The 24391-nt window shown below is 46.3% G+C and overlaps 1 protein-coding gene across 1 annotated transcript in view; it reads left to right on the plus strand.

Annotated features, from left to right (window-relative positions):
• Nucleotides 1-24391, plus strand: part of LOC135897362 (nose resistant to fluoxetine protein 6-like) — a 133881-nt gene that overhangs the window by 74997 nt on the left and 34493 nt on the right. Inside the window, exons 9-11 of the mRNA XM_070538891.1 lie at nt 2052-2223; nt 4544-4626; nt 21381-21503. Of these exons, the coding sequence (XP_070394992.1) occupies nt 2052-2223; nt 4544-4626; nt 21381-21503 (378 nt within the window). The remainder of the gene's footprint in view (nt 1-2051; nt 2224-4543; nt 4627-21380; nt 21504-24391) is intronic.

Consider the following 24391-nt stretch of genomic DNA (forward strand, 5'->3'; position numbering starts at 1 on the left):
ATATTAACTGGTACACCCTAAACAGGATACTATCATTCGCTCTCGTGCGTACCACAGTACTCGATGTTGGGCATCTCGTGGGCTTCCCGTATCAGTCCAGCACTTCAAAAAACTGAAGCAACGCCTGTTAATGAACAGGAGCGCTAATAACTAATCATTTCTTGTTGGTGCAGGATCCTGCTCTTCATTACTCGGATAAGCCAACTGAAAATCTTGGAAACGTTTGCTACTGTGCCACTTCAGCGGCTCGTTAAACGGACCCATCGGAAATGTTGCCTATGCACGAGCAGTTGTAAATTGCGCTGTGCAGGGAGCGTTCTATCGCAACAATATTTATATAGAGTTTTGTAGTAGCCGACACAGTTATAAGTTAACGAAGCGTTGCGAACGCATCTCAGGAGCACCGCCCGTAAGCGATTCCTTTTTTCTCTTTCTGCCATGTCTGACAGACTACCCACGTGACGTTTGTGTCACACTCCGCCTCCTATTTCTTTCGTCTTCCTTCTCTTCCAAAATGACCGATTCCTATCTTATTCGGAACAGGGACAAACCTTCCTTCGTGCAACAGTTGCGTCTGTCACAAGTCTATCGAACAACATCTCTGCGTCTCTCCCCGCTATGACGAGCTGCGCCTTCTACTCCGCACCACGTTAGCTTACCTGGTTTCAAGACCGTTCACGGTTACGAAAGTACTTGGACCATGGCCACAAGCCTCTCAATCCCAGAAAGCGACACGCGTGTTGCTACAGATCCTGAAGTCGATAGTTCTCAGTGAGCGGCTGTGCACCTCCGGATGAAACGACACGTCGTGTTTTCTATGTTTCTCTGTTTTCATCCCCTGACCACCTTTTCCCTGCCTGGGGTAGCAAACCAGAGTTTGGTTGACCTCCCTGCCTTTAACTTCCACGTCCTTAGGCTCTTCTCCTCTTGATGTGCGGAGTATTGGGAGAGGCGGTATTGTGCGCACTTGATTCACCTGAGGTGGTCGCGCTGCAGCAGGCTATTTCTGCGGCGCGGCGCCATGCATGTGGCGTCAACTCTCTGGCCTCCTCCGTGAAAGATGTGCAGTGTGATCAATCTGCGAAAATCGTCACTGTCTGATCTGTGCTTGAAATGCCCGAACTTAGTGAGATATCCATTAACGCCTACCTTCCTCGCATGTGTAACCTTGTGTTTTTAAAGCGAAGCATTCTTTCCCAAGAATGTGTCGTTTCTTGCCAGGTTACGTACGTAGGACGAAATTCTGTCCGGAAAGGTAGTGCCACTTAGTGCACCTCTTTTCTGACTCATATAACAACAAATCACGACAGAAAAAGCTTCTATTATAATGTCAGATGGTGGTGACGTTAAATAACACAGTAGCAATACTGTGAAAGACAAACCTGTGCCCACAAAACAGGCTACACTTACAGCACTACGATAGCGGCAAACACGGTCGAAAAATCTCATCTGAGGGTGAAGAGCGTCGGCTTTTATACATCAGTCATCGAATGTTCCAAAGTAATCGCTGTGACCAGCGTGCCTTCCATAAAGTTCTACATTATTCGCGTCGCGCACACATGCAATCAGATTACATAAGGTTTGGTCACAGACAGCAGATGGAAGCATCGATAGCATTCCAGAAACGTCCGATACATGCAGGCGCGTCCTGCGCTGTGCGATAACATTTGTTAAGCAGTGAAACGTGTCGCCCGATCAAGACAAACAAGTACACGTGTCAATAATGTCCGCTGATAGACATCTCCTAATTTAAGCACACAACTAGGCCTCTTAATAAAATAGTGCATGATATTCGACGCTTTGTTGGATTGACTTATTCCCTTTTTATATTTGGCCTACCTTGTTTAAGGGCTATTAGTTAAGGGCGACAGGGTATGTGCCCTTTAGGAGCAACGCAACAAAAAAAAAACAATTTGTAGCGTTGTTTACGCAAAAAGCTTAGCTTCACCTAAATGTCAACACTGCATTGGGCGTACATAGTCTTTTTTTCGTTCTTTCTTAGTTTTCATGAGTGCTGGACGGACTGTCAATGACAATTCACACTCTTCCAGAACCATGGTTCCGGTATTCTTTCTCCTCATGTGCCTATACCTACTGCCGCTCATCACGTCCGGACCGAACGCAAAGGCCTACTTTGAGAGCGTGCACGAAGACTTCCGAAACCAGTGGCTGTTTCTGCTGCTACAAGTGCAAAACTACTGCTTCGAAATTAACCCTGACACCGTAAGGGTCTTCTTTGCTGCGCCTGCTAAGTTGTTACCGTTGCAAAACTCGAACGTTTCCTTGTTTTTGTTATCATGCGTCTTTGAGTGAAAGCTTTCATTTTCGTTCCCCGCCGCGGTGACTTAATTGGCTGCTATGACCTTGCGCTGCTAAACACGAGCTAGTGGATCTGAATCCTGGCCTCGCCAGCCGCATTGCGATGGGGGCGAAATACAATAACACACGAGTACCATACATTGGGTGCACGTTAAAGAACACCAGGTGATCGAAATCAATCCTGGGTCTCCCACTATACTGCGTGCAGCATAACCATATCGGGGTTTTGGCACGTGAAAGATTAGAATTAAATTTTTTGTCGTCGCCACAGAGGTCTCAAAAGATTCACTCAGAAAAAGGGTAAAAATTGCGTCCCGGAAACAGGAAAATCGAATTAATTCTAGAGTTTTATTTGCCGAAATCTCGACATGCTTACGAGGCATGCCGTAGTGGAGGACCCCGGATTAATTTTCACCACCCAATTCACGGTATATGGGAATTTTAGCTTTCCGCACACACCGAAATGCGTACGTCGCGGTCGGAATGCAATCCCGCGCCCTAGGGCTTGGCAGCGCAACGCCAAATCCACCACCTAACCCTGGTGGCTGTCCCAGGAATATGGCTTTCAACTGAGGATATCACTCGATTGTCGAATTCATGGAGTCCTTTGGTCCTTGCTCGCATGATCACCTTCAAAACGTGGGTGACTGTACAAGATTATCATGAAACATACGGGTAACAGCGCAAACAGACGACCACATGAAGGGTGCGAGTGCGTGTCTCCCTTCTTGTGGGCGTCTGTTTGCCCTGTTACCCATATGTTTCAACATGAACCAACTCGCCCAAATAGTAGTATTGATGTACAAGATTAACCCTGAGAGCCCGTATGTGCCACGCCCTTTTCAGCGCAGGTGACACGCAGTACGTTATATACACCTGCACGGTTAGCAGCAAATGATCCAGAAACTCTCATATCCTACCCCGCGCCTATAAGGCAGCAGAATTCAGGGCCTTCGTCCATTGAATACTGAGGGCTCCCAGTTAGTAGTCTTGATGTTATGACCTTCAGTGACGGAACGCGGAAACAATCCGCGTATGCGCAAACCAATTGTTGTTGTGTACATTCATATCACAGAGGACTTGATGATAAATTCTTCCTTTTTATTTAGTTATGTCTCTTTTAATGTTACTTTATATATCTTGCGCAACCTCTCCCGAATAATTGAAAAAGAAGCGATGTGCGCAACAAATTCTAAACAAGTTATAAAATTATGGTACATTACGTAATAAATTTAGCACTGGGTTTAAGACTGATGTTTATATTGTCGACTTCAAACCTGTCGGTTCACAAACGATATTATTTTGCAATATATACACTGCTGGCGCAATTGCGAGTATATATATATATATATATATATATATATATATATATATATATATATATATATATATATATATATATATATATATACATATATATATATATATATATACATATGTATATATATATATATATATATATGTGTATATATATATATATATATATGTATATATATATATATATATATATATATATATATCGGCCACTCCACCTGCTTTTTTAAAGAACAGGATATGTCGCGGCCCTTAATGGAGGTAATTCATAGCAGCCATTTATGTCCAGTGCGCGCGCTCATGAAATCAATTGCATGTACATTAGTGGGCTTCAACTTTTCAAAACTTACTAACGATCTGCAAGCACTTATTACCTTGGCGTGCTATAGACGCATTGGCGCCAATAGAGTGGTTATATGGGACGGAAGAGTGGCGGAGATGTTCCAAATGTGTCGTAAACAGCAATAAAAGAACAAGATGTGCAGTGAACTCGGCGAATAAAATCGCGCACATCCTTCTCACACAGGAGCATACAAGGGAGGACATTAAACGGTAATTATACCGGTGCACTTATAAACTTCAGGAGAACGCAAGTATCTTTTTGCGCCATAGGCGGGCGTTGTCATGGTGAGAGAATAATATAAAATTGGCTACAATCCAGCTAGTTTTAAGGATTTTGCAGAGATAGGTTCCGCACCTCTTACGGAAGAGTGGTATACAGCGTGCCCGATGGTTTCGTCGCATATATAGCAGAGCATGTAGTAACGCCTACAAGGTTACACGGTGAACATAGAGCACTTCTAAAATTCATGAATTGCACTAAATATTCAAAAGATACTGCCTGTAGAATGTGTAAATACTCGCGACAATAACGAGAAAATGTTGCCAGTGACTTGTTTTCCTATCGCAGCGAATGTTCCCCCACCTGTGGTACCTATCCGTAGACTTCCAATTATTCCTTCTGAGCCTGGCGATACTTCTGCTGCTGAAGGAGTAAGTAATTTTGTTGCGAAGTGCACAATTTTTGTTTGACCAGCGTCAGTCTTGATAGCGCTCTTGTTTGCTCATTTGCGTGCAAGTTGTACCCAAGACGAGTTGGTGGTGAATAAAAGTACGTCTAGCGTTCAGGTTCGTTTCTTATTTTACAGCGAAGTTGTATCTTCCTTACACGGAAATTTTCGTGTCGTTGGTGTGGTAACCAAAGAACTCCCCATACGTGGGCCTATACGTGGGCCTGATCATTTATGGTATAGAGGAAGATAGCATGGAGTCTGTTCAGGAACTGGAAATGAAATTAACCCATGATGTTTTCCAGAAAAAAATTGGTATAACGGTGAGTGGCGTCGAACGATGCCATAGACTGGGGAAAAAGCAAGCAGGCCGAGTGCGACCAGTTATTCTGAAACTTCTCGACTTTCGTGAAAAAATGTCAATATTACGATCATGCCATAAGCTTAAAGGCTCAGGTATATCGATAGCCGAGGACTATTCAAAGCGAGTTCGGGAGACACGTAAACAACTGTGGAAAAGTTGCGAGAAAGAGAAAGCAGACGGAGCCAAGGTAAAACTAATTTTCGACAAACTAAGCATTGATAACGTCTTATTTGGTTGGGACGAATCAAAGGGTTCTCGCTACAGGCTTAAAAAGAATTCGAACTGACTTTTGACTAAGACATCTCGAACCCTGAAAGTATTAAATGTCAATTGTAGGAGTATACTCAACAAGATCACTCAGTTGGAGGCTCTTCTGGTCTTGCACAACCCAGATGTAGTGGTCTTGACTGAGACTTGGCTTAATGACACTATGCTGGCCTCGCGGATCGCACTTGACGGGATCAAAGCGTCCACTGTCCAGCTAGATAACGGGTCGAACGCAGTTGAACATTTAAAACAAACTTTAATTACACTGAGAAGGTCAAAAAAGCAAGTTAAAAATACACAACACGTTCAGTTTTAGCCCCGTAAAAAAGTGGTCCGGTCTCTATGGCTGGTGGGGCGAGTCTGCCCGTCCCGCGCTTTTCCAACTGCGGTTTCCATCCCCGTCGCCGCCCCCAGGCACGGGAAACAACAGCCGACACCCCGAAGCGTCGTCACTGGTTCACATTCAGGAACCGAACGGAGGGAGCGGGTCCTTTCTCTCGCGCACAGCTTGGAGTCCGCGGGGGGCCAGTGAAAGAGAAAGCCATAAAAGTGAGGAAGGCTCGCTTCCCTCTTGAAAGAAAAGTCTGGCCGTGCATTCGCGATGCGCACAGAACACTCCCCGTCTGGTGTCTTTCGTTGTTAAGACGCCACCACTATATCACGGTCGCAGCAAACGCACAACTTCTGTTGTTGGTCGGAAGAATGTTTTCACAACCCCGTCTTTGGCTGTTTTCAGCTCGACCTTGCGCACCCTTCCATCTGCGCTGGGCAGGCTTCGTGTAATCACTCCGACGGGCCAGTTGTTGCGGGTTGCTTCTTTATCCCTGAGTAGAACGACGTCGCCTTCTTTGAGGTCGGGTTTCGCTGCTTGCCATTTTCGGCGTTGCTGCAAAGTAGCGACATACGTTGTGCGCCAGCGCTTCCAGAACTCGTCAGCCAGGTTTTGCACGAGACGCCAATGCCGTTTGTAGAGGTTGCTTGTATCTAACTGCCCAGTTGTTACAGATGCGCTTCCGTGTTTTGGGGTTAAGAGTGTCGCTGGAGTTAGGATTGTGGGATCTTCGGGGTCAGACGAAGTAGGAGTTATGGGCCTGGCATTAATGATGGCCGCAACTTCTGCCAAAAAGGTTGCAAGAATGTCATGCGTGAGTCGTTGATGACGTGACTGCATGAGCATTGAGTCAAGAATGCGGCGTGCAATGCCGATCATCCGCTCCCACGCACCGCCCATATGGGACGCGTGCGGTGGATTGAATATCCATTTGCAGCCGTTTCCGCTGAGGAACTTGCCTATTTGTGAGCGATGAATGCCCTCTGCGCTGATCCCAAGTTCTCTGCAAGCTCCGATAAAATTGGTCCCGCAGTCAGAGCGTATTATCTTGACGGGCCCTCGCACTGCTAGGAACCTTCGGAAGGCATTAATGAAACTCGACGTTTCCATTGATTCGATCAGCTCAATGTGCACTGCGCGAATGCTTAAGCAAGTGAACATGACTGCCCAGCGCTTGCTGTTTGCAACACCACCTCTCGTTCGGCGAGAGGCAATCGTCCAGGGACCGAAAACATCGATTCCAACAATCGTGAAAGGAGGATCTGTGCTGATTCGATCTGCCGGAAGGTCAGCCATCTTCTGGTCGTGAAAGCGCCCTCGCAGCTTCTTGCATGAAATGCATGCTTGCAGCACGGATGAGATGCACCTTTTACCTCCGACGATCCAATACCCAGCAGCTCGTACGACTCCTTCTGTGAAGTGTCGGCCCTGGTGTTGCACGCATTCATGGTGGTGGCGCACGAGAAGCGTCGCCACATGGTGCCGACCTGGCAATAAGAGAGGGTGTTTCTCATCGTCTGGAAGGTCGCTTCTGTCCAAGCGGCCGCCGACGCGGATCAAGCCGTTGGCGTCTAAAAATGGGTCAAGCTTTCGAAGCGAGCTTGTCCTGTGAACCTGCTCTCCTCTCTGGATACAGCATATCTCTTCATAAAATGCGTCCTGCTGTACTGCGCGAATGATGACGAGCCTGGCTTTGGAGAGCGCCTCAACGGGAGCTACCTCTCCTTGTGATGCGTTCTTTGCGCGATGGGCCACCTGGATCAGCCTTGCTACAGCACGAGTGAGAGATTTCCAGTTCGAGAGTCTATGAAAGCGTTCAGCTCCGAGTCGCTGTCGTCTGTTCACCTCCGTCGCCAGAGTGCAGACTTCAGGGCGTATTTCTTTGTCTTCATCAGGATTTAAGAGGATGAAGCTCGACGACCGTGCTTCCTCTTCTCGTCGTGAGAGAAAATCAGGTCCGGACAACCAGTTCGTGCTTTTAAGCTGTGCTGCTGGAATCGCTCTAGTGGCGTGGTCTGCTGGATTTTCGTCTGTGTGAACGTATTCCCATTGTTCAGGTTGCGTGCTGCTACGTATCCGCTGCACCCTGTTGGCCACATACACGTAGAACCTTCTTGTTTCGTTGTATATGTAACCCAAGACCACTTTGCTATCCGTGTAGAACGTGACCGAGTTCGGCTGGAAGTCCAATTCTCGTAGTATAGAATCGGTCATCTCTACAGCAAGCACTGCTGCACACAACTCAAGCCTTGGGATGGTGTGTTCTGGTTGTGGAGCAAGCTTGGCCTTTCCCATCACAAATCCGACGTGTCTGTTTCCTTGCTTGTCAGTCACGCGTAGGTATGCCACAGCTGCGACGGCCCTTGTGGACGCGTCTGAAAATACATGAATGTCCCTGCTTTCGGCTTCAAGCGTCGAGACTGGCGCATACGTTCTTCGCACGTGAAGGTGCTGTAGTGTCTGGAGAGAGTTCTTCCACTCGTCCCATCTCTGCTTTTTCTCGTCCGAAAGCGGTGTGTCCCAGTCATAACCCTTCGTCACGAGGTCACGGAGAAGGTACTTGCCTTGAACCGTTATTGGAGCCACAAACCCTAGTGGATCGTAAAGGCTGTTGACGGTCGACAGCACTCCTCGCCGCGTATATGGCCTGTCCTGACGAGGAGCCCTGAAGACGAAGCTGTCGTCGCGTATGTCCCACAGTAGACCGAGACTTCTTTGCGTAAGCGACGCGTCTGTGCCGAAGTCGAGGTTCTTCAGTCCCTGGGCGTGGTCCTCTCGAGGAAATGCATTCAGCACATTCTGCCTATTCGAAGCTATCTTGTGCAGCCTTATGTTAGCTATTGCAAGCATTTTCTGCGTTCTTTGCAGCAGACTAATGGCATCTTCTTCGCTCGGAAGAGACTTAAGCCCATCATCGACGTAGAAATCTCTTTCAACGAACTTCCTGGCATCTTCACCAAATCGTGGGGCAGCTTGTTGAGCAGTCCGTCGAAGGCCATACGTTGAAACAGCTGGCGATGGGCTGTTGCCGAAAACGTGAACCTTCATTCGGCACTCTATGATTTCTCTGGAGATATCGTTGCCCTTAAACCAGAGGAACCTCAGGTAGTTCTGATGGTCCTCGCGAACCATGAAATTGTAGAACATTTGCTGGACGTCCGCTGTAACCGCAACTGGTTCTTGCCGGAAGCGCATCAAAATCCCCACAAGGTTATTCGTCAGGTCAGGGCCGGTCAGGAGAACATTGTTCAGAGATACCCCTTCATACTGAGCGCTGGAGTCAAATACGACTCGGATTTGATCAGGCTTCTGGGGGTGGTGAACGCCGAATATGGGCAGATACCAACATTCTTCGTCCACGTGAAGTGGTGGAGCTTCCTCCGCATGACCCTTGATGAAGAGCTCGTTCATGAAGTTCACGAAACGTTCCCTTGTTTCAGGATTTTTTCGCAGGGTACGCCGTAGCGAGAGCAGACGAGACAGAGCTTGTTCTCTGTTGTTCGGAAGCCGACTTCTCGGTGTACGAAAGGGGAGAGGGGCGACCCAATTGTTTAATTTGTCTTGGGTGAATTCACTATTCATTATCTTGAGGAATGTCTTGTCTTCCATGGAGAGAGCATGCTGGTTGTCAAATTCTGTTGTCTCGAAAAGATTCGGTGCCAGGGTGTCATCCAATGTTGCTGCCAATCGTAAATCTTTTGAGACCTTATCCGCAGAGTAGAGAATCGGTGCCTCCCTAACAAAGAAATGTATTGGGCACGGCTCGAAAAGAGATGGTCGCCCACTGTCCAGCACATGGGTCTTGAACACGTTGACGCTGTCCGTTTTCCGCGTTCGACCAACGCAAACATTGCCGACAATGACCCATCCGAGGTCGAGCTTCTGAGCATACGGCGCGTTGTGGGGTCCGTTGATTGTCTGACGAACCTTGTGAGCTCTTAGGATGTCCCGGCCGAGGAGGAGCAGTATTCCAGCCTCCTCAAGAGGCGGAATGTGATTTGCTACAGACTTCAAGTGCGGGTAGTGCCTTGCAGCGTCAGGTGTCGGAATTTCATCTCTGTTTTCTGGAATTGCCTTGCACTCGAGGAGAGGCGGAAGAGAAAACTTGACTTCGCCTGACATGCTCTGCACGAAAAAACCATCAGCGACTCTTCCAACCACTTCAGTACTGCCGGAGCAAGTGCGGAGCGTGTATTGCGTAGGCGTCCCCTTCACTCCGAAATCGTTGAGGAGTTCTGGCCTAACCAACGAGCGATTACTCTGGTCGTCAAGAATCGCGTACGCTCTGACTGTTTTCTCAGGCTGAGTCTCATGGGTCACCTCTACGAGGCAGATTTTAGCACACCACTTTGTGCTGCTGCCAGCGTTTGCCACTTCGGTACGCCTAGATGTGACTCTTCTTTCTGAGTCATCTGTCGTACTGTCATCAGACCCACTAGCCCTTGACGGCTCTGAGGTTGGCGGTGCTGGGTGAAGCGCTGTGGCGTGGTCGGCGCTGTCGCATATGAGGCATCTCACAACTGCCTGACATTGCCACTGCATGTGGTTCTTGGATGAGCAGCATCGTAGGCAGATCCCTTGCTTCTTTATGAAAGATTGCCGCTCTTCCAAGGTTTTCTCACGGAAGGCGCGACACCTTTCCAAAGGGTGAGGTTTCTTGTGATATGGACACCACCTTTTCAAGTCCCTCGATTCCGGTTGCTGTTCGTTAGCAGTGGCATCTTGATAATTCTTGGCAAAAACAGGATCCACTTCTGTTTTCCTCGCTGACACAGATGATCTTTGCCGCGTGGTCTTGGTACCATTGTCTTCCTTCCTTTGATTGAATTCAGACGAGGCATTTTGTGGATGCAAGATGAAACTCGGGTCGTTCCTCATGCTGGCCTGATCTCTAACAAATTTGCTAAAGAAAGAAAAGGGTGGAAATGCAGTGTGGTGATCTTTCTTGTATTTCGACCCCGCCGACATCCAATTTTCTTGAAGTCCAGATGGCAACTTCGAAACAATTTTGTTGACCCCTCTTGCGGTATCCAAATAGCCAAGACCGGCGAGATACGGGTCAGTTTTCGCAGCCTCGAGTTCTAGCAGGAGGTCGCCAAGTTCCTGGAGTCTGGTATTTTCCCGGTAAGCTATCTTCAGGAAGTCTTCCAGCCGCTTCAGTAGTGCATCCTCAATTGCCTCAGGGCGCCCAAAGACGTCGTCGAGCCGTTTCCACACAACGTTCAAGCCCGTTGAAAAGTCATCCACGTGCACCGATTTCAATCTCCGAGCCTGATTTGACTATTCAGGGCCGAGCCATTTGATGAGAAGGTCCAGCTCTTCCTGGGCCGAAAGACCCAGATCTCTGACGACACCTTTAAACGATGATTTCCAAGCGCGAAAGTTCTCAGGTCGATCATCAAACTTGATAAGACCGCTTGAAACAAGGTCTTTGCGGCACAAGAATTTGAGGACATCGGCTAGCTCTGAGCTTGAACTGTTGTGTGTCGGGGCGTGCACAAGCGGCTGCGGACCAACTCGTAAGTTCATAAGACGACTCGTGGCTCCAGCATGCTTACAACTTGGGTTGTTAGGGGCAGCATCGTAGTCAGGTGGACGTTCATCAGCTCGCAGACACATCGAATTATTCGCAGCTGTGTTGGCCCTAGGCGACGTGCGAGCATTGTTTACGTCGTCGCTTGAGTTGGTAACGGCCTCCTCAGTAAACACGAGCGCAGAGTTGCGTAGGGCTTGCTGCTCATCGATATAACTCCTAGTCTGCAGCGTTCGGTCCACAGGAGGGAGCGTGCGCATGCGCTCCCCGCCAACCTGCTCCACGGCTGCCTCGAGCGCATTCGCCTGTGCGTTTGCAGCTGCCGCTTCTTTTTCATGCTGCAAAATATCCAATTCAGCCTCAATCCTTGCCTTCTCAATACGCATCGCGGCCTCTCTGCGACCAAACTCTGCTCTGGCCCGGACGGCTTCAGCTTGTGCGCGTGCTTGTACGGCGGCTAGGCTGATTGTTGACGAGCCCGATCGTCGTGACCTCGAAGAAACGCTTGAGTGGGCCGATAGAGAGTGCTGCGACATTACCTCTTGTAAGCGGTCGCGTTCTCGTTCTGAAGCCTCACGTAATTTGTCGCTCACAGTCACATAACGATCTGCGTCGATTGCTTTCTGAAGTTCCAATTCCTCCTGGGTTTCAGATCTGCTCGTTTTGGCGAGGAAGGTAGAGTATCTGGCTGCGACGTGTTCGTAGCGCTCATAGCTTGCGCGAAGCTGCGTTGCGGCGTTGTTAACGTCTTCCTCTTTTGCACATGACACTTTGAAAATAGCTGTCTCCACGTTCTTCCAGGCAGCGTCTATTCTCCGGCAGTGCTCTTCGCGGCTCGTTTCATACGTTTCTTTGGCTTTCATGGAAAACGTAGTTGCTCTTTGTGGTCGAATATTTGCCGTGGAAGCTTCATGCTCAGCTGTCATAATTTGAGACGTTTCAGGCGTCAGCTTGTCCTGATCCATTTTGGCGTGCGTGCTTCACGACGTATCTCACTCAAAGCGGACGTATGCCGTGAAGCCTGCTAAGCTGCGCGATGAAATTTGAAACGAGCCCACCTTGTCGTTGCCCTGTGTGCCGTCAGCTGCTCAACTTGTAGGCGATGCCGTGTCCTTGCAGTAGGCGAATGTCATGGTCAAACCGGAGGTCTTGCCGTGCGACGTATTCCACTGCAGCGGATGTTGAGTTGGCGGCCGATGGCAGTCGACTTCACTTTTTTACTATGCTGGCCTCGCGGATCGCACTTGACGGGATCAAAGCGTCCACTGTCCAGCTAGATAACGGGTCGAACGCAATTGAACATTTAAAACAAACTTTAATTACACTGAGAAGGTCAAAAAAGCAAGTTAAAAATACACAAAACGTTCAGTTTTAGCCCCGTAAAAAAGTGGTCCGGTCTCTAGGGCTGGTGGGGCGAGTCTGCCCGTCCCGCGCTTTTCCAACTGCGGTTTCCATCCCCGTCGCCGCCCCCAGGCACGGGAAACAACAGCCGACACCCCGAAGCGTCGTCACTGGTTCACATTCAGGAACCGAACGGAGGGAGCGGGTCCTTTCTCTCGCGCACAGCTTGGAGTCCGCGGGGGGCCAGTGAAAGAGAAAGCCATAAAAGTAAGGAAGGCTCGCTTCCCTCTTGAAAGAAAAGTCTGGCCGTGCATTCGCGATGCGCACAGAACAGACACCATCTTTGACAGTGAGTTCGTTCCCACTGGCTACAGTTCGTATCGAAAAGACCGTGATGGTAGAGGTGGGGGTGTTTGCATACTTTTTAAATCATCCTTGCGAATTTTTTTAATGCCTGGAATACCCAATGTAGAGTGTATTTTTTGTACAGCTTACCATGCAAATGTTAAATATGTTATTGCAGCAATATACCGATCCCCTAATTCTACCACTGCCGTATTTGACGAGTTAGGGAATTTTTGTATGCGAATGTAAAACCCGGTAATCGTATTATATTAGCAGGAGATTTTAATTTGCCTAATGGCGACTGGCAAACATTCTCACTTAAAAAGCATGACCCTCTAGGGGAAGCTATGCTGGACATTGCTTTTTCTTTTGACTTATTGCAAATTGTGGAACAAAACACACGAATTCAAGGCAGTTCTCAGTCAATGCTTGACCTTTTTTTTGTCAGCGGATCCATTAGTGCCAAAACGAATTGTGAGATAGTACCTGGCATATCGGATCACGAGGCTGTACTACTCATCGTTAAAGACACCGTGTTAGATAAAAAATCTGAATGTTCATCTTACGGAAATTTCTCTCGAGCCGATGATGTATCAATTATCGATATACTTTCGCTAAATTTCGACGACTTTTCAAGTAGCATGGAAGACGTAGTGTCGTTGTGGTGCAGGTTTAAAAAAATAGTTAAAGAGTGCATTGATCGCTTTGTCCCGTTGTCGACTAAAAAGAAAAATCGCAATAATCCCTGGATCTCCCGCGAGACATTGAGGCTCCAAAGGAAACTGAAACGTGTAAAGAAACAATTTAAAATCGAAAACAAGCAGTCGGTAAAACAAAAGATCGACGACATTTCTTCTCAGCTCAAAAGTCAAGTGTACGCCGATAAACAACGCTACTATGGTGAATCGCTACCAAGTTTCATAACCACGGCTCCAGAGAAATTTTGGCGTTCTATTTCTCCGACCTCCCAGGAATGTGATTTATTTCATGTTGATGGTAAGGCAGTTCACGGAAGCAAAGAAATAGCAAATGCGTTTAACAAACACTTTAAGTCCGTCTATACAAATGATAATGATGTAATACCACCTTTCGAAATGTGTGTGCCGCCTATACCCGATGTTCAAATAAGCGAACCAGGTATACTCAACATGCTTTTACAATTGAACACTAAAAAATCTTCTGGCCCGGACAACATTCCAAACACATTTTTAAAACGGTATGCAGAATGGACATCAAAGTACTTGCACATTCTGTTCACAAGGTCATTGTGCGAGGGACAAGTACCGAGTGACTGGAGGACAGCCAGAGTGAAGCCAATACATAAAACAGGAAAAAAGCACTGCATTCAAAACTACCGTCCAATTTCTTTAACATCTACAGTATGTAAACTTTTGGAACACATAATCCATAATCATATCTCAGAATTCTTGGAAAACAATAATGTACTAACAAAGCATCAACACGGATTCAGAAAAGGCTACTCTACAATTACCCAACTAGTTTTAACAGTGCACGACTTTGCGAAAGCAATTAACAATGGGAAACAAATAGATGCTATTTTCATGGACATTTCAAAGGCTTTCGACAGGGTCTCTCACAAAAAACTACTTTACAAATTGAGCAAGATACTGAAAAACTCCAGACTAATTAATTGGCTTACAGCATACGTTGATAGCAGAGAACAATTTGTTGTTTTTAATAATCTAGCTTCTGAACGACTTCCGGTGGGCTCTGGTGTTCCGCAGGGCTCGGTCCTTGGACCTCTCTTGTTCCTTTTGTTCATTAATGATATGCTGCATGGTATTCTTGTTATGGCTAAGCTTTATGCAGATGACTGTGTATTGTACTCGGAGATAGACAATGTTACTGACCAGGAGTTGCTGAATGATGCTTTTCGACAAATTGTCGACTGGTGCGCTGCCTGGCAAATGTCAATTAATTTCGAGAAAACAGTTTTTATGTCCATCTCACATAAGAAACATAAACTAACGTTTCCATATGGTATTACTAACATAAATATTTCCGAAGTAACACATTATAAGTATCTAGGACTCTGGATCACAAATGACCTCACTTGGGCTAAGCACCTTGAATATGTAGTATCTAATGCTAACCGCAAGCTTTATTTTTTAAGAAGGGCTTTGAAACTTTCTACTCCCACTGCACGCCTACTCGCATATAAAGCTGTAGTTTTACCGATGCTAGACTATGCATGTGTAATTTTGGACCCTTTTACTAAAACTGGCACTAACAAGATAGAAATGGTGCAAAGAAAAGCAGCTCGTTTCATTTATAACAACTTCGGACGCACTTCAGTGACATACCTCTTAACAAAAGCAAACCTGCCACCATTAATGCAAAGGAATCGTGTATCACGACTAAAATTTCTTTTTCAACTTATTAACGGTCATTATAAGACAGATCTCACGGGAATAATTACTTTTTCATCTGGTTATGCTACTAGACAGCGACATAGCCGAACAATAACCCCATTTAGTACACGTAATAATTGTTTTAAGTATTCTTTCTTTCCTCGAACAATCGTTGAATGGAATCATCTAACCAATGACCAAGTTTTAAAATCATCCCTTTCGGCGTTTGTTTCAAGTATTGAGTAACAATTTGTTTTCTTGCTGTGCCACTGCTATGTTTAAGCTCCGTTAACCTGACTTGTATTGTTTTCTTTGCCTATACTATAGTATTCTTACATATGTATTGTTTCCCACCCTGCTAAAATCCCCAATGGGGATTGCAGTATTGATAAATAAATAAAATAAATAAAATACCGAAGATAGGGCAATAGTGGCCCGACCCGCGGCGGAGGTGAAGCAGGCGTTCAGCCCTCCCCATACGGCGGCCGATCCCGAAGATAGTGCAATAGTGGCCCGACCCGCGGCGTAGGTGAAGCAGGCGTTCAGCCCTCCCCATACGGGGGCCGATCCCGAAGATAGTGCAATAGTGGCCCGACCCGCGGCGGAGGTGAAGCAGGCGTTCAGCCCTCCCCATACGGGGGCCGATCCCGAAGATAGTGCAATAGCCCCGACCCGTGGCGGAGGTAAAGCAGGCGTTAAGCCCTCCCCGTACGGGGGCCGATCCCGAAGATAGTGCAATAGTGGCCCGACCCGTGGCGGAGGTGAAGCAGGCGTTCAGCCCTCCCCATACGGCGGCCGATCCCGAAGATAGTGCAATAGTGGCCCGACCCGCGGCGGAAGTAAAGCAGGCGTTAAGCCCTCCCCATACGGAGGCCGATCCCGAAGATAGTGCAATAGTGGCCCGACCCGCGGCGGAGGTGAAGCAGGCGTTCAGCCCTCCCCATACGGCGGCCGATCCCGAAGATAGTGCAATAGTGGCCCGACCCGCGGCGTAGGTGAAGCAGGCGTTCAGCCCTCCCCATACGGGGGCCGATACCGAAGATAGTGAAATAGTGGCCCGACCCGCGGCGGAGGTGAAGCAGGCGTTCAGCCCTCCCCATACGGGGGCCGATACCGAAGATAGTGAAATAGTGGCCCGACCCGCGGCGGAGGTGAAGCAGGCGTTCAGCCCTCCCCATACGGGGGCCGATCCCGAAGATAGTGCAATAGTGGCCCGACCCGCGGCGGAGGTGAAGCAGGCGTTCAGCCCTCCCCATACGGGGGCCGATCCCGAAGATAGTGCAATAGGCGCGACCCGTGGCGCAGGTAAAGCAGGCGTTAAGCCCTCCCCATACGGGGGCCGATCCCGAAGATAGTGCAATAGTGGCCCGACCCGCGGCGGAGGTGAAGCAGGCGTTAAGTCCTCCCCATACGGGGCCGATCCTGATGATTTATTTATTTATTTATTTATTTATTAAGTACTGCTAGCCCGAATTCCAGACCTTAAGCAGGAGTGGGTTACACTTTGGTACAAATGTACCTGAACAACAAAAACAGCACACATACAAGCAAATGAAGCTGAAGAAAAGCGACTGGTGTGTCAAGTACGGCACTGAATTATATAATTTCAAATGGTAAAATAGTAGATATATGAAGACATTTCATATCGCAATGGTAGAAATATGAACGCACATCAAGACACATTAGACAAGAGCGTTGCTCAACAATTGGCAATGTGAAAAAAAAACATGAAAAGAAAGTATTTGGTTAGATGCGTTAGACATGTCATTGCGATGCACAATATGAAGAAAACATAACTGTAAAAACATCAAAATAAATAAAAGCAGGATTTAAGCGCGATGCTTTCATGAAACGTTGCTAGACCATTGGTGATAAGATACTATCATTTCACATTTTGAAGTGAGGCAGTGAAAGCGGCAACAGAAGAGCTCTCGATTACTTCTCTGGGCAAACGATTCCAATCACGGATGGTACGGGGGAAGAAAGAATTCATGTAAGCGTTAGTTCTGCAATAAATTTCGCTAACTTTTTTTTGAATGGAAAGAACGAGTGGGACGCTGCGTAAGAAGTTTCAAGTACGTGCTTTTGTCGATTCCAAGGTTATCATTGTATATCATGTAGAATGTTTTTAGCCTTTCGCGGTACCGTGGTTCTTGTAGGGATTCTAGATTTGCAGAAATTATTAGAGCAGTTGGCGATGTTTTGCTGCTGTACGAATTAAAAATGAATCTAGCTGCCTTTCGCTGAATGTTTTCTAGTTTCCTTATATTTGTATTTGTTTGCGGATCCCATACTGCCGCAGCGTATTCGAGTGTTGGCCTTATATACGTTTTATAGGCCAAAAGTTTTACATCGCTTGAAGCTTTGGGAAGTGTTCGCCGTAAGTAGCCTAGTTGTCTCGTGGCTTTCTTGTGTATGTATGTGACGTGATCATTCCATCGAAGATCAGATGTAATAGTTACCCCTAGGTTTTTTGTAACTTGAAACTACAGACAGATTGTTACCGCCGATACTATAAGTGAAAGTGAGTAGATTCATCTTACGCGTAAGTCTCATTGCTACCCATTTGCTGTGGTTTATTTGCATCTGCCACGAAGTACACCAGTTTGTAATCTGTGCTAAAGATTTGTTAAGAGAAACCTGGTCATCAGAACTGTGGATTTCGTTATATAGGATGCAATCATCCGCAAATAAGCGGATTTTTACCGGTATGTCTTGAGCAATGGTGTTTATGAAGATCAAAAAAATAACGGCCAAGAACAGAACCTTGTGGGATACCTAAATGAACGTAGGCAGAATCTGAACTGACATCGTCGATGGACACTGATTGCTGCCTAAAAGACAAGTATGCTGCGATCCATGCAAGGAGGGAATCGTTTTTAAGTAGAGGTCTTAGCTTCAAAAGAAGTTTAGGATGCGATACATGGTCAAAAGCTCTCTCGAAGTCGAGGAATGGGATGTTAACCTGACCAGATTTATCCAACGCTGCGGCAAGGTTGTTATTGCTCTAGTAGTGTCGTTTTTGTAGAAACTCCTCGTCGGAAACCATGCTGGCGACTATCGATTATATTATTATCTTCAGTGAAGCTGGAAATGTATTTAAAAATAATGTGTTCGAATACTTCTGCACAAATACAGAGAAGAGAAATTGGTCTATAAGAGGTAACAATAGATGGATCACCTTTTTTCAGTATTACAGTTATACTGGCGCATTTCCAATCACTGGGAATTTCGTTGTGTGACAGTGATTTCCTAACTATTAAACATAAGAATTTTGCGCACAACTCAGCATATCGGTGTAGGAAAGCGTTAGCGATTCCTCCGTCTATCCCAGATGACTTTTTGACGTCTAGTTAAAGTAAAATTGATAGTATTCCCTCCTCACTGATAGTGATGTCATCGATTGGTGGTACTTCTTCAAGCGTCAAAAAATGTGGGACGATACCATCGTCGTCAGTGAACACCGAGCAGAAGTAGTTGTTAAGCGCATCAGCCATTTCCCTCTTATCAGTTTTAGCCATACCATTAATACGGGGAATCGCGATAGATTTTTTTTCCTTCAGAGGTTGGTGTCGCCAGAATTTTTCCGGGGATGTAATAATAATATATGGGGTTTTACGTGCCAAAACCACTTTCTGATTATGAGGCACGCCGTAGTGGGGGACTCCGGAAATTTTGACCACCTGGGGTTCTTTAACGTGCACCTAAATCTAAGTACACGGGTGTTTTCGCATTTCGCCCCCATCGAAATGCGGCCGCCGTGGCCGGGATTCGATCCCGCGACCTCGTGCTCAGCAGCCTAACACCATAGCCACTGAGCCACCACGGCGGGTTCCGGGGATGTAGAAAGAAAACGTTTTGAGGACACATCTTGATAATAGTGCAATGCCGGGCCGACCCGCGGCGGAGGTGCAGTTCGCCATTAGGGGCCCACATACAAAGCGTCGTTGGTCATCCTTCTTCACAGAGTGAAGGGGCACTCAGATTTTTTTTTTCCATATGTTGCAGCACGAAAAGACCGACCGCGCCAAAAGGCTATAGCTTGAGATAGTGTAAATATATAGCGTCCCTCCAAGCAAAACGTTACATTTGAAATACGAGGGCATGTGTCACATAAAACACGCAAAAATACACGTTTCCGATGCGGAAACTGCAAAAACCGCCACAATTACTGCTCGCCAGAAATGATGCGCCACCCAGAATGTTAATAAGCAGCGTGGCTCCTTGGCATGAACTTCGAGATAAGGCGGTGGAAATTTCAGGGGCGGTAAGCTGGAATTTGTGTCACATCAGCTAAACACCCGATGCACGCTTTGTCTGATAGGGTGCTATTTAAAGGTTGATATAAGAAAGAGCGACACCTACTAGCCCAATAGCTTTGCCACGATTTCTTGAGTAGTACACACACTATAACCAATTTAGTCAATGTGAAATTTGCTGCAGTTTATTTATTTATTTATTTATTTATTTATTTATTTATTTATTTATTTCATACAACGTTACAAATAGGAGTGGTGACTAAAAATACAAAATCAGAAAAGCAGCAAATATACATATAAAATTAGAATATACAGAGAACCAATTCATAAAAAAAAAGCTGGAACAAAAGTAAGTCTAATTTACACAGTTAGCTGGTATGCAAAAATAAAAATAAGTAAGCACTATACCATTAATACGGAAAAGCTGCCAGTGACTTTAGCATACACTAAAGAGGAAGGCGAGAGCCAGCGTGATAACGAGGCATTTAATAAATTGCTTTGACAGTCGAATTCAAATGGGCTGCTAGTTCCTATTACCTGTTTTCTCTTTACTTATTTTCTTTTTCGGTCGCCTACACATAGCCAATGGTTCTGCGTGGTTAATGGCAGGTTAGAACTTCGTTGTAAGTCCGTGAAGACCAATAAGACACTTAGCATGCAGGTTCACTTAATGAATTTTTTTTTTGTTCTAGCACTTCAATCGAAAAGTGTAGGTACATGAGGCTTGTGTATATGGTGCCTTCCAGTTTCTCGTATCGCGGGCACCATGAGAGGAAGACGAAAAAGAAACTTCCTCAAACGTCGTAAGACACGTGTACATTGCTCGGCAAATACGAACAAAACCGGGGAAGCTACACGCAAACACTTTCGTGGCCACACTGATTATGTAGAAGGGTGTTCATTCAATGCTAACAGAGATGATCGAGCTCTTTTATTCATCAAGAAATTGATGGCTTACTGGCGCGTGCGCTTAAATTTTCGTGCGATAACGCCGGACCGTTGTCGTATTTCTCGACCCGTGAGCCATCTATGGCTTTGGCCTTAAAAATAAGCTGATAGAGACACGAGTCTTATTCATACAACTTTGCATAATTAAGACGTTTTTCAACTAGTTATGGTTTTGAATCATTGCAATTTCCGCAGGGAGGTGACGAGATTTGACCGGAACTGCAGAGGAACCTTCCTTAAGGCCCGATTTCGAGAACTTAATTATTACAATTTATAAAGCTCATATTTCAGTTTCAATCTGTTTTTTTTTCACCAGATCGTACTGAATATTGTACGCAATAACAACCAGCAACTTCCACATTCGCCTTATCATTCGCCTCTGTCACACGGTGCGATTAAATCTGCACATGCCCATAATCTGACGCAGCTGTGGTGCGAGCAACTGTGCAATGTCTAGATACATCTTGAAGGATCAGTCATGCGCAATGTATTACGTGTGTGCCTCAGATAATCGCGACGCTCAAGGCGTCACATAAAATAATGTACACACTCCCTGAATCAGCATTTCTTTTTCCCTATTGGGGAAACAGGAAAGCGCCAGCAGCCACAGAAACGACAGGCTGCATCACGAGCACTCGGACTTCGTGCTACGTAATGCGCGCTGCATGTGATGAGACGCTGGTGAACTAACTGTCAGTGGTAATGTGAGCACCTCGCAAATGGCCATCGGAAGGGTTTAATTGAAGATCGATGAATAGACAGGGACTGTAAGCGGAACGTTAATGTTTATTACTGCCCCTTGTCGGACAATTGATTTTTAATTTCAGAGCCAACTAACCCGTAAGGTGCGTTTGTTCCAAAAGCCAGCAAATTCGATAATTTCTCAGGTGTTACTTCTAGCCTTCGTGTTTACGTAATCGGCAAGGCAGCAGTTCAGCACTTTACCTTTTTTTTTCTTTTTCTTTCTTTTCTTACAGTCGCCCTAGGATTGCTGTCGCTATATTTGCACTGCTATCGCTGATAGGGTGCTCGATTGCAACGTGGCAAGTGGCCGGTAACGACATGACACCTTTCATGGTCGTGGTGACAGAGTCGCTATCGTGAGTACGAACTATTTTCTGTTTTCATTTCGCTTGTAGCCCAAAATCTTGTTTATTTTTGGGCTTAAAAGTGCAAGGACGGCTTGTACGCACATTTAATAATGAAAATAGTAACCGATTTAAGAACGCGTTCATAAATGTTCCAAAGACAACGCCTAGTCCGCATAAGAACGCGTTCTTAAATTCGTTATAATTTTGTTAATAAATGTTCGTGCAAGCCGCCCCAAAAACTGCGCATTAGGTTGTGAGGGAATATTGATGGGGCCCGGAATATATTTTGACCCCCTGGCGCTTCAGCTATGTAATGCAGCATTTTTTGAATTCCTTCTTTAGTTATGTTTTGAACACCTGCTGCCGATGCCTCACTCACATTTGTTCGTCACTCTTGAACGTTTTACACTTAGTAAAAAAAAAGTGGAAACGAAGACCTAAGCCCACACACCTCATGGCGATTGCATCTACAATCGCAGTTGAATGTACAACATGCCCCAGGTGAAGTGCACATGCCTCATGTGAAGCGTAGACGAAGGCAATTAAGGTGATTCATATGATGGATTCATCAAGAACGTAAACTTTAGTCTTCTGACTGAAGTGCCAAAAGAATGCCGCTTTGTTATTAGAAACAGCACTTGTTTAGGTATGAGTTATGATATGCGGTAGCGAGTTCACGCGCATGCAACTATGTCAGTGCGAATCTAAACACTGTAGAGGTGATACACTGGAAGACAGGTGTGAAATGATCGACCGTGTTCCAGCCAGCAGCGTCTCAGACTTCAGTCGACGATTCGATCTCAGACTGGAGCCGACTGCTGTCCTGGCGTTCACGAGTCACCGTCAGGACCACAGTCGAAACATTTTTGTTCTATTAATCTTTACCATCTCACTGTGAGTGGCAGTTCTATGCAGCCAATAACTGGGGAAATGCTTCGCACCAGTGTATGTAGAAAAAGAATACGCGAAAGTCGTAGATGCCATTCACGAAGACTTAGTAAATATCTGCTGACACGTTCCATTTTCACGCACACTGAACGGTGTGATATAATGCTGATGACGTCTGCTAACATATTACAAAAGCATTTAAAAATTATACTATCGTAGTGTTCTATTCTGTAGTCAATAGAGCATAGAGAGCTTATACTTCTGAAGTTAGGTCACAGTACAAACTAATTATCATGTTATTTTCAATATACTCGTATTTAGAACTGCCTTCAAATACTGTATGAAAAAATCTGCTAAAATCTGTTGCTAATAAGTTTTTTTTATATATTCCTGATCTTCCGCCATTTTCACGCACTGTATTATTACGTGGAGTGTGATGGCAGAAAAATGTTCGTTTGCTCATGAGAGAAAGAGACTGAAGCATTCTGTCTTGCTTTTAATCCTCAGTATGAAAAACTACGGCACATATCTTCTTACAGTGAAAGTCGATGTGAATGCGATTAGCACTGAAGCAATGTATAGCGACACGCCGTATTGCCAACGCCGAAGCATGTATGCAGCCGGGCTACTCACTCACGCTTCCTACTGGACACGCTGCGCAATCTAGCGACGTTGATGTAAGGACGGTGCATGGCGCGGATTCACTTCCGTCGAGTTTTAAAGAAATTTTAAAAATCATTTTTCTCATTGCAGAGCGACAAGTGCCAAGTGGCACATACCTAGCTACCAAATCAGACCTCAAAGAGTTTTATTGAAGAGCTGCACACACCGACTGTAATGCGCCCAACGACCGAAGTTGGCATCAAAGAGCTTAGTTAAGTCAGTACTTGGAGTCGAAGCCAAAAGGTTCATTTAAGAGCGCTACAACCCTGTGCCGCAAATTCGGTGCCACATCCCCAGTGACCCATGTCGTCGTCAAAAAGAGTCGTTGAAGAGCGACATATATAGTTGCAGAGTGCCACATACTCAGTGATCCAAGTTGGTCCGGCTGTTGGTTTCGAACTCTTGCCTCGTAGTACAAAATTATGCCTGCGGCCTTTCTGACGGTAGTGTTGCCAGGTGGTGGGAACGGGCACGGGCAACGTGCCTAATCTGCACTCTCAACACTTTCACCGCAATGTGTGTTTGTATAGGTTGGTCCCGGGCAATCAAAATAGTCGCTGCTGTCGATGTGCATTTTGGCAAACCAAGACAAACCCTAAGAGCATATTACACCTATTACACCCTATTACACCTGACTTCCATCAGGCTTCACCCCAGCAACTAAGCCATCGATTCCTCCATGGTGTTTGGCTCGACCCGCAGTGCACCTCACCGTACGAGGAATCAGGAAAAAATCTGAGCTGTTATCACCTGCTCTTAAACAACTAACTCTGCTCCTTTTGCACGAGAGGTACGCCGAACACGTACATATTTATACTGATGGATCGGCAACTCTCCAGTGTTACTCTGGAGCCGCGGTCTTCCCAGCGAAAGCCACCACCATCAGTTTCAAGACATGTCACCCAACCACTCCGATGGCTGCGGAACTTGCAGCTCTTCGCGCTGCACTTCGTCGTCAGCCAAGAACAACCTCGCAGATGGTCAATATTCAGTGACTCGAAGGTAGCACTACAATCTTTGCTATCAGCCTTGCGGCGTGGACCACACGAACTACTGGTATTTGAGATTAGAGAGTTAATCCATGCCTTGACTGAGAAAGGACACCACGTGACATTTCAGTGGCTTCCAAGTCACTGCGGAGTCATAGGGAACGAACACGCCGATAACGCTGCTCGGTCGGCTCTTCAAGGGGACGAAGAGGAGCCGATACTGTTATCACGGACCCATGCCGCTAGAAAGCTTCGAATTCTCAGCCATGACGTCACGTTCTCCTTGTGGAATGCAGGAAGTTTTGAAAACAACCGGCTGCCCAACCTAGACTCTTCTCTATGCCTTTGCATTCCAGC

The sequence above is a fragment of the Dermacentor albipictus genome, chromosome 1, assembly GCF_038994185.2.
Source record: "Dermacentor albipictus isolate Rhodes 1998 colony chromosome 1, USDA_Dalb.pri_finalv2, whole genome shotgun sequence".
Taxonomy (NCBI): Eukaryota; Metazoa; Arthropoda; class Arachnida; order Ixodida; family Ixodidae; genus Dermacentor; species Dermacentor albipictus.